The 11,637-nt window shown below is 41.8% G+C and overlaps 1 protein-coding gene across 1 annotated transcript in view; it reads right to left on the reverse strand.

Moving 5' to 3' along the window:
- The window catches only part of hsd17b12.S (hydroxysteroid (17-beta) dehydrogenase 12 S homeolog), a 64,056-nt gene extending 59,466 nt beyond the window's left edge, over window positions 1–4,590 (reverse strand). The window contains 1 exon segment of the mRNA NM_001086586.2: window positions 4,330–4,590. Within this exon segment, the coding sequence (NP_001080055.1) occupies window positions 4,330–4,501 (172 nt within the window). The 5' untranslated portion in view covers window positions 4,502–4,590.
- Between the last annotated feature and the right edge of the window lie 7,047 nt (window positions 4,591–11,637).

Consider the following 11,637-nt stretch of genomic DNA (forward strand, 5'->3'; position numbering starts at 1 on the left):
TATAATACACAAAAGCCATGAATATCTTGTAAATTATGGCCTTATAAACGGTGAGTTCTGATGTCATCAGTTATAAACAATGAGTTCTGATGTCATTTTTGTCACGACTCACTGAAACTTTGTGTATTAAAATAAATAAAGTACCCCTGTTGCAAAATATGAGGATATTAGAAGTTACCTTGGAGTTCCATGACCTTCGTGTTTTTATATGGTCATGAAACTCCTCGGTAACTTATAATATCCTTATATTTTACAAGAGGGGGTACTTATACACTACGCTATATAATTATGCCCCATGATGTTGGAGCTCACACATCACATATATCGGTCAGTGGCTGAACTTGTTTACATAAAGAAAGCATCTCCCATATCAGAAGGACAACGTGTACATAGACATGTATCTCTTAAGAAAAAACCAAGAGGATCTGTCTCTATTAACACTAGAGACCCTATTCCTGCAGAAGATATGTGTAACAAAGAAAAGCTGCATGCTAAATCCACAAGGAAATGTTTGTTAGATTACCTACAAGATGATTATTCATTTACAGACTTAGGGGGCTCTTCCTGCTGAATTGTGCTAAGTAGAGAGTAATACCTATGCCGCCATAGTTTTATGGTATCTCTCTGTACAGACTATTAGCAAACTTAGGTGTCTGTTCTTGCTGAATTGTGCATAGAACAGGGAAATACCTATGCTGCCATAGTTTTATGTGATCTCTCTCTACAGGCTATGAGCAAACTTAGGAGGCTGTTCTGCTGAATTGTGCTTAGTACAGGGTAATACCTATGCTGCCATAGTTTTATGGGATGTCTCTGTACAGACTATGAGCAAACTTAGGGGGCTGTTCCTGCTGAATTGTGCTTTGTACAGGGGAACACCTATGCTGCCATAGTTTTATGGGATCTCTCTGTACAGGTTATAAGCAAACTCAGTGTCTGTTCCTGCTGAATTGTGCTTAGTACAGAGGAATACATATGCTGTCATAGTTTTATGGGATCTCTTTGTACAGACTATGAGCAAACTTAGGGGGCTGTTCCTGCTAAATTGTGCAAAACCTTTTGAAAGGGAGGGGGCAGGGGTATAGTAGGGAAATATTTTGCGCATCCCAGGGCCCATTACTGCAGATCATAGTGTGCGTTTATGCTTATGGAAGTAGCTTTGCAACAAAGGCATATATAAAAGTATATGCATGGAAGGATCTACCATCCATGTTCATGAGGTCATTGCAACAAGTCTTGTCTAAGTATTTATACATGTCTAACTAGGGCTTCCCTACCTACAGCCATGAAACCCCACACAAGCATAATAATATGACTAGTTGGTCTAATTTTAAGATTACAACTCACCACCCATGGCCCCACAGCCTGCTCCCCGTATAGGAAGAACTACCTTTTCATCAGCCTCAGCCTGGTTAGGGACTATTACATATGGTCATAGTCATAACTTGTATTGATCCTATCCACAATGAAAACTCAAACATCAAACCCTACACCCCCTGTTGAACATCCCACATATTTCTTCCCTAGATACTGCCGAGAACAATCAAAAATATTTCGGCCAACCAATCCCGTTCATGCCTCCTCAACTTCAATACTCTCATACTGAAAGACCAACTTCATCTATGAGACTTGCTTACAATTCTGGTGAGGCCTTGCTCCTCATACATGGCAGAAGCTGCGGGGACTTTTTCAAATTGCCCATATAAAGCGTCTGAACACCCCACTCAGTTTATTACAACTTTTTATGAAAAAAAAAAAAAAACATGTAAAATATATATGATGGCAACATTTACAGTCATTTGTAGATATCACTGGGATTTCAAAAAAGAATTTTGGAATGGGTGAGGCCTGGGTGCTCACTCAGATAAGCATAAAGGCTGAGTTGGAAGAAAAAGATTGAGAAACACTGTTTATGGCATACCCCATAATATAACCGAACCCTGCTAAACTCAAGTCTCCAAGATCCCCCAACTCCTGTGCACTTCCATTTCCCTCTTTGTACCTAACCCACCAGTGGCCCCAACCTCACTTTTGTCACCATTCTTTGCACCTCCACATTCCTTCTCCTTTTTTTCCCTTTCCCTTGTACCACCATGTTTCTCTCATTTTGCATATCTTCACGTCTCCACTTTCCCTTACAGTGCCCCCAACTTGCCTTATATTGTGCCCATTCTGTGTCTCAACCTTTTTTTGAACCTCCCCCTTTCCGGTCTCCACCTAACCTTGCAGTAACCATTTCCCAGTTCCCACCTTCCCTTGCACCACCCCTTTGTCTACACCTTATCTCGCACATCCCCCTTTCCTGTTTCCACTTTGCCTTGCATTCCTTTTCTGTGCCACTACCTTCCTTTGCACCTCTCTTTCCATGTCTCTACATTTACTCTCACTAATCTTTTCCTGTTTTTTACCTTCCCTTGCACCAGTCCATTGTTGTCTTCACCTACTCTTGCACTTCCACTTCTCTGCCTCCACCTCCCTCCTTCTGTGTCTCCACCTTGCAATGTTTCAACCTCCACTTGAACCCCTCTTCCACCATCTATTGAACCTCCTACGTTCCTGTTTCTACCTTCCTTTTCCTTGTCTACCCCTTCCCTTGATTTACCTCCTTTCTGGTCTCCACATTCTACTGCACCTCCTCCTTGCCTGGTTCCATCATTCCTTGCATCTTAACTTTTTCTATTATAACCCTTGCATCTCCCCTCTACTGCGTGTATCTTTACCTTGCCCTGCACCTTCCTCCATGTCTACACCTTCCCTTGCACCCCTTTTCATGTCTCCACATTCATATGCACCATTCATTTCCTACTTTTACTTTGCTTGCACCTCCTTCTTTCCTGTTTCCACCCCCCCTTCTGCTCACACTGTTACTTGCATTGAACCACCATCCTTCCCTGTCTTCATTTCACATGCACCTACCTCATTCCATGTTCCGTAGAACATCCTCCCTTTCATGCCTACCTTCCCTTGCAAAAGACTTTCCATGTCTTCAACTTCTCCTGCATTCCCCTTTCAACCTTCACTTTAAGCACCCTTGTTCCTTATGTTGCACCCATTTTCCACCATTCCTTGGCAACAGCCCTTTTCCTGTTTCCACATTCTCTTGCATCTTTCTCTTCCCTGCCTACGCTTTCCCTGGCTCCACCAACCCCTTTCTGATTTTCACATTCTTTTGCATCTTCTTCTTCCCTGTCTCTCCCATCCCTGGTTCCACCTTCCCTTGCACCTCCCCCCCTTCCTTTCCTGATTCCACCTTCACTTGCACCCCCTTCCTTTCCTGGTTCCACCTTCATTTGCACCTCCCCCTCCTGTTCCTGGTTCCACCTTCTCTTGCACCTCCCCCTTCCTTTCCTAGTTCCACCACCCCTTGCACCGCCCCCTTTCCTGGTTCCACCTCCCCCTTTAATGGTTGTACCTCCCCTTTCTTTCCTGTTTCTACCTTCCTTGCATCTCCCACCATCCTTTCCTGGTTCCACCTACCATAGCACTGCCCCCTTTCCTTAATCCACCTTCCCCTTTCCTGTTTCTACCTCCCCTTGCACCTCCCCCTTTCCTGTTTCAACATCCCGCTTTTCTGGTTCCACTTTACCTCGGACTTCCTCCTTTCCTGGTTCACCAACCCATACAATGCCCCCTTTTCTGGTTCCACCTTCCCTTGCATCTCCCCCTTTCTGGTTCCACCTTCCCTTGCACCTCCCCCTTCCCTGGTTCCACCTTACCTTGCACCTCCCCCTTCCCTGGTTCCACCTTCCCTTGCACCGCCCCCTTCCTGGTTCCAACTTCCCTTCCCCGATTCCACCTTTTCTTGCTCCGCCCCCTTCCTGGTTCCAACATCCCTTCCCTGGTTCCACCTTTTCTTGCACCTCCCCTTTCCTGGTTCCACCTTCCCTTGCACCTCCCCCTTTCTGGTTCCACCTTCCCTTGCACCTCCCTCTTCCCAGGTTCCACCTTCCCTTGCACCGCCCCCTTCCTGGTTCCACCTTCCCTTGCACCTCCCCATTTACTAGTTTCCTCTTCCCTTGCACCGCCCCCCCCCCCACTTCTTGGGCCCACCTTCCCTTGCCCTGCCCCTTTCCTTGTCCTGAGAACTTCGTTTGTCCCACCTCCCCTTGTTTAAACCTTTTCTCCCTCTCAGTGGCAGCATTATTTCCACACAACTGCTTCACTTTCCTCCCTTTGCTGCGCCTCCACAGTCACATGGCCAGAAGTCGAGCTACGCAGCCAACTCACCCCGCCCCCATATAGACTGACTGTGGGCTTTATGAGCAGTGCCTCAGTCCAGCTAGTTCCCCTAAAGCCTCCCCCTCCCTTTTATACCTGAGACAAACTCACCTGCCCATTTCCCGATCCTGGGGCCCACCTGCGCTCCACTCCCCAGCACCCAGACCCGGGCACCGTTCAGCAAGCACCATGCAGCCCTCAGACCCCACCAGGTGGCCGCTACCACACCCAAGTACCAGAAGCAATTACAGCCAGGCACCTCCGCCAGGGACTCCGGGGCCATGTCTCACGGGAAACACGGGAATTGTTGGGCTAAATGGAACAGCACCCGGAAGAGCAGCTGAACACCGTGTGCGAAGACAAGAACAAGGCTCCTGTCACACTGAAACCACACCCACGCCGCCTACTACTCGTCCTCCGATTGGCTCTTGTCATTTTCATTTATCCTCGAACCGCCCATTTCGCCATTTTCACTGTGTTAATTGGGTGAGACAGCTCGCAAGATTCATTGGCTGGTTGTCGCCTCAATCAAGTTAATCCGCCCACAACCTCTGTTATTCATTTACTATTGGTTAACCGTTGTCATGGCTCCTTAGCCTATCGTCTTTCCCGCCCACGCTAAGTGGCTTAGCGTCTGCTGACTCCTCTCTTATTGGCAGATCAATCCCCGTCCCTTAGCAACGGCCCCCCTCTTGGTGTCCCGCAGCGCGACATCTTCATTCACAAAAGAGCTAAGCGGGAGGTACCTGTGATTGGCTGAGGGCGCTTGTAACTATGACTGAGCTGCTCTGTGATTGGTGGATAAGATGAGGCCAGGGCGGCTGAGCTGTTGGAGGAGGTGCATGGCGCTTGGGTTCTATCAGTCTGAATCTGTGCAAGGAAAGTTAAACTAAAGAAATAGGCTAGAAATGTTATGTTATGTCAACTACAGCCCTTTAGCAGTAAAGATCTGTGTCTCCAAAGATGCCCCAGTAGCTCCCCATCCTTTTTCTGCTGATTCACTGCACATGCTCTGTGCTGCTCTCACTTACTGAGCTTAGGGACCCACAATATACAGTACACATAGAATAGAAATGTCACAATATAGGGCTGATTAGTAATTAATACAGATAATTAATACATGGCAGCACAGAAACCAGTGCAATTAGCATCAGAATTTAATAATCAGCCCTGTAGCATCAGCTTATATAACAGACCAACCTCATTTTCTGCTGGATAATTAGTGACGACCCCCTAAGCTTAGCTTCTCAACAGCTGCTCAGAGCCCACTGAGCATGTGAGTGTCACAGACACTTTCCAAGATGGTGACCCCCTGTGACAAGTTTGAAGTCCTGGATCATTGCTGCTATTGACAAGCTGAAACTTTAGGCCGGTGCAGTATATTCAGTATATAAAATATGGCATTTTTAGCTCTATTAATTTTTGGGGTTTACTTCTCCTTTAAGGGGGGTGTCAGTGGAACTGTAGTATTTATAAAACCAGAGAGGAGCCTATTCATTTTATGTGGCAAGTAGGCGTTTAACCTGATAGGATACCTCAGGCCCCTCCAATGTTTGGAAGTTATGGCTTTCTAAAAGACTTGGATAATGTAAAATAAAGATTCTGAATTCTTTTAGAATTTCTACAGTGACTACAGTGTCCTGTAAGGATTCCACCTAATGTTTCAGAAGTGGTGTAACTAGATATTACTGGGCCCAACAGCAAATTATTTTTCAGGCCCCCAAAATGTCTAGAGGTTGACTTGTTTTACCGATATGTATAGAAATTGTTAGGGCCTCATGGGGCCCCTATATCTCCTGGGCCCCCGGGTTTGCTTCCTCTGTAGTTTCAGTAATACTGCCCTGTTGTGTTGGGAAAATCAAATTACTGGGGAAAATAACCTCTCAAAACTAAGGAACATTTCGCCATTTTAAAGAAGTCACTTTACCATTCATTAAAAATTAGTAAATATCTTGATTTGCTATGAACCATTGGCAGTTACCATCCCACCATAGTTTCAATCATAACAGTCAGATGTTGCATGTCTTGAGAATGCCTGTACGAGAGTCCAGCAGTGGGTCGAGTACCCGCGGGTTAACCAGGAAAGATTTTCAGGTGCAGGTATAGATGTGGGTCGGGTTGCGGGTCTCATCTAAATTTATCTTATATTATATTGTCTGTATTTTACTCCTTTTAACATTTTACAAAACTCGTTTCTATCCCACCCACTTGTGATGATGTCACTTCTGGTTTGCAGCAACATCATTTCCTGTTTGATGGTGTTCAGCGGGTCGGGTTGCGGATAAGGCAGTTGCGGCATCGGATCAAAGTGGGTAAATATGCAGTCTGCGGGTTTGGGTCTGGGTCTTAGAAATTGGTTCCACGCAGGACACTAGCCTGTACTTAGGTGGAACATTGTGTCTGGGGGCCAGTGTCTGTAGTATATTAGATCTGTGCTATTTAAAAAGTCTACAAAAAAATCATGTAAACATTAAAAAAAAAAAAACAGTAGGCTGGTTTTGCTTCCAATAGGGAATTATTAATTATCTTAGTTGGGATGAAGCTACGGTTTTATTATTACAGAGAAAAAGGAAATCATTTTTAAAAATGTGGATTATTTAATTATAATATACAAAAGCCATGAATATCTTGTAAATTCTATCCTTTTAAACGGTGAGTACTGATGTCATCATTTATAAACAGTGAGTTGTGATGTCATTTCTGTCACGTGACTCACTGAAACGTGTGTATTATAATAAATAATATGTTGCAAAATATGAGGATATTAGAAGTCACCTCGGCCTCGTGTTTTTATATGGTCATGAAACTCCTCAGTAACTTATAATATCCTTATATTTTACAAGAGGGGGAACTTTATTCACTATATAATACACAAAAGCCATGAATATCTTGTAAATTCTATGCTTATAAACGGTGAGTACTGATGTCATCAGTTATAAATGGTGAGTAGTGATGTCATTTTTGTCACTGAAACGTGTGTATTATAATGAATAAAGTTCCCCCTGTTGCAAAATATGAGGATATTAGAAGTTACCTCGGAGTTCCATGACCTGTATAAAAACACTCTGGCTTCGGCCTCGTGAATTTATATGGTCATGAAACTCCACGGTAACTTATAATATCATTATAATTTACAAGAGGGGGTACTTTATTCACTGTATAATGGAGTCTATTTGAGATGGCATTTCCGTAAGCTTTCTGAATAATGGGTTTCCAGATCCCAAACCTGTACTATACTTAACTGTAAGAATATATTTTTTCTATGCATCTTCTACGAAAGGGTGTATTTTATTGTACTATTTCTAGGGAGAATGCATTAGTGGGCTGCTGCTAATATAGGGACTTGTGAATAGAAAAAAAATATTACTGTGCTGCTACTACTACTACAAGAAATCTATTACTGTACAGCATTAGTTTTGGAAACATATGACTGCTGCTACTACTACTACATGGGCTATGTTGCTATCTTATTATTGGAAAGGAAACACTGAGGTATTACTTTATGGACTATACTGAAGTATTATGGGGGAAAATATCACTAGCTGCTTGCTACTAGGTGCATGTCAATGTAAGCATGTTCAGTCAGTACAAATGATTAGCTTGTGATCCCTTGACTTAACGGTTGCTAAATGCAGGTTCCTAGAGATAGCAGGCACCCAACCAGTGGCTCATGAACAACATGTTGCTCACACAAGAAATCGCACCCAGTAACTATTGAAAATAGACCTTCGTTGGGCAGTGAACAACTACGTGGTCCCTTTAAGTATTAGAATTTCACGCCAAGCGCAATCACGTCAGAAAATGGCTGAAAAAAGGTATTTGTTTCAGATCTGTAGCTATGCTCGTGCACAGTGAATCTAGTAATCATGCAATAAAGCAATCTAGAGACTATCCTCTTGATAATATGTTACCTTTGCCCAAAAGGTATGCAACATGTTAGTCCAGAGTGCATTAGGTCTTACACCGGCAGCCCTCAGCTGATATGAGCTAATGATTAATAATTTATTTGATATAATATTCTTTTTACACATACACAGGAGACATGTAATTGTTTTTATTCCAATCCATAGCTATGCCAGGAAGAGGTGTATTAAACTCAGTAAATAAGATTAAAAAAAGTAAATGTCTTAAATTTCCCTGCTATTTTCAGGTTATTTTCTGGATTGATTGGTGCATTCCCCAGTCCCTGAATGTGCACATCTTCACTCTCATTTTGCACCAGAAAACTCACAAGCTTTGTGGCAGCATGATAATGTCCTCATGTTTGCAGGCAGTATCAGGCCCATGGTCCAGTTGAGTGGAATCAAGTTCTTGCAAATGAGATGCAGTTCTTCGGGGGTTGATTTTGGGAGGTGGAGGGTTCCATGCTTAAAACTTTGCATCATTGCCCTAGAACTCTTAGCTTGGTCCCTTCAGAATATTGTACCATTCACAATGACGTTTAAATTATAAAAATACAGATAAGTGGTCACATTGGTGGAGAGGAGCATAGGCATATGATTATTAATTATGTGCTATAATGTATGCCTTTACAAATTGCAGGAACAAGTTGGTATATCAAAATTCTTAAAGCAACATAGCTCAATGCTTTTAGCCTAGTCATTTCCAACTCAAGTTTGTCAACCTGCGCCCAACCCATTCCCAAGCTACAACTTGCACGACCCGGTGCCCCTTACATTTTTATCTAATGTAAACTGCTTCACCCCTCTCTGATGTCACTGAAAGGATGAGCGGGGCAGAGACAGGTATATAAATAAGCATCAGCTGCCAGAAGGAGGGGGCAATTGGTTGGGGTTGACTTTGCAGGTAGGTGGCACCAAGAAGAATGTTCAACCTGCTGGGAAAGCACTACACCAGCCCAAACCCACCAACCAGTGACTAAACTACAATTGCCCTCTTAGGGGTTTACTTATCAAAGGACCAGACCCGAAAATTCGAATAGAGAAAAAAAACTTGAATGTTAGGAAGGCAATTAACATATTCAAATGCTCTGCCATTGACTTGTAAATGAACTCGGCAGGTTTTAGGTGGCTAATATTCAAATTAGAATGAGTCGAGTTGTGATAAATCACAAAAAAAAATTTCTAATCGAGTTGGTGCATTTAAATTTAAATTTTTGAGTTTTGACACAAAAAAAAATCGAATTCGAATTTACCATTCGAACCTTAATAAATCTTCCCCGTAGTGTATTAAGAAGCCTTCTTCATGAACTCATTACTGGGGCCATTACACATTTCTTCTAGCTCTTTACACTTAAGCAACACCCTGGGTACCCTACTGATGTTTAGCTACAAAATTGGCTTACTATGCTCCTTAACTGATCTGCTGCTCTACTGACCTGCTCCTCAACTCTTCTCTCATTACCTCCTCACATGCTTGCATTCAAGACTTTGCAAGGGCTGCACCTCTTCTTTCCCACAGTCTGTCCAACTTTCTCCCAACCTTTCTGCCTACCCTCATTCTGTTTAACTACCAAATGCAATACCATATGCTACACCTCTCACCTTGCTTATTTCTGATCTTGCCCACTCCTGTACCTTGTGTCTCAATCCCTTCCCCTTTTAGATTGTAAGCTCTTTTGCCTTCATCACCTTTAGTATCGGTTACTGGTCGCTATGTATGTAATTCTGTATGTTCTGTGTATATAATTCTGTATTTTCTTTGTATATACACCGTTATTTTACAGAGCTACAAAATATTTTGGTGCTCTAAAAATACATGTTAATAATAATAATAATAATAATAATAAACTCTTCTATAGTTCAAGAGATATAAAATACATTTATACAAGCAGCTGCCCACACATTTCATCCTAATTTGCCTTCATAATGCCCCCCCAACAACTTCCACGATCCATGTTGCTCAAGAAATGAATGCTAAAACTAAAACCTTTGTATAGGTCTACAATCTGCAGACCATAACTGCAGAATCGCTGTTACCTTAACAGAGCATCTTACACTAATAAATTAAATTCAAATTTTATATTTTATTTTGCTCTCTACTGAACATATGTAGTTTAGGTTTATGGGGTTCTTTTTAGAAAAAAAGTCTAAAAATCTGACTTCTTGTCAGCCATGTTCAAGAAAGCATTGAGTTGTTATCTTTTATAACTAGGTTGCCATCAGGAGTTAGTAGATAAGCCTAAAGACATAGAGGACTTTTCTTGTCCAAATATAGTTGCTTCCAATGAGGGCAAAAAGGCAGAAGGCAACGATTATGCAATTCAAATGTTTCACCTTTGGCGATTCACATGGACCACAATGGAAAGTTTTGGATGTTCTGTTGGTCACACTGGAGACAGTTAGGCACAGGTGACAAAGACTGTATGGATCTCATGGTGTTTAGATGGCACATATGTTGATTCCGAGATCCATACATTCTTACTGATCTAGCAGGAACGTTTTCTAGTTTGGAAGGCAAGCGAGCCATATCCATTGATACATCACTGATCTGCAAATGATCTCTTGTATACAAGCAACTGTTTTATTTTTCAGGCTTGGACCCGCTAACTCAATATATATATATTATTTATCCTTTATGAAGACGTTGGTGCAAGGAGTTAGTATAATGAAACCGTGAAAGGTCAAAGGGGTTGGTTCAGCTTTATGTTAACTTTTATAGAATGACCAATTCTAAGCAGCTTTTCAATAGGTCTTCATTATTTATTTTTTATAGTTTTTGAATTATTTGCCTTTTTCTTCTGGCTGTTTCCAGCTTTCAAATTGGAGGTCACTGACCCTAACTAAAAATAAATGCTCTCTAAGGCTACAGATGTACTGTTGTTGCTACTTTTTATTGCTCATCTTTCTATTCAGACCTCTAAGATTCATATTCCAGTCTCTTGATCAAATTAATGCATGATTACTAGGGTAATTTGGACCCTAGCAACCAGACTGCTGAAACTGAAGAGCTGCTGACTAAAAAGCTAAATAACTCAAAAACCACAAATAATAAAAAATGAAAACCAATTGTAAATTGTCTTACAATAGCACTGATCTCTGCATCATACTAAACGTTAACTCAAAGGTGAAAACCCTTTATAGAAGCAGACTTTGTATATAACCTAGAATGCATTGCAAAATTTGCTAATTACATGTTTAACATTAGTGGAAACTGTTACATTCACACACAGACATAATCATTGTCGAGCGTAAGCAGAGCTAAAAGCAGAAAACAGATATTTTATATAAAAAAAATCTTCCAGGCTGGCATTGTCCAGTGATAACGAATACACAAATAAACCTTAAAAAAATTGCCCAAAACAAGAACAACTCAGAACACGTCGTTCAGAATGAGTCATTATTTTATTTTTATTATTTTATTATAGTTTTTTTTTTTTTTTAATGAAACTGCTTCTGGGAAGACACATTAGAAAGATCCCCTTTGTGTCTAGAGACAAGAATAAACTGCTCTGGATTG

The sequence above is a fragment of the Xenopus laevis genome, chromosome 4S (assembly GCF_017654675.1).
Source record: "Xenopus laevis strain J_2021 chromosome 4S, Xenopus_laevis_v10.1, whole genome shotgun sequence".
Classification (NCBI taxonomy): domain Eukaryota; kingdom Metazoa; phylum Chordata; class Amphibia; order Anura; family Pipidae; genus Xenopus; species Xenopus laevis.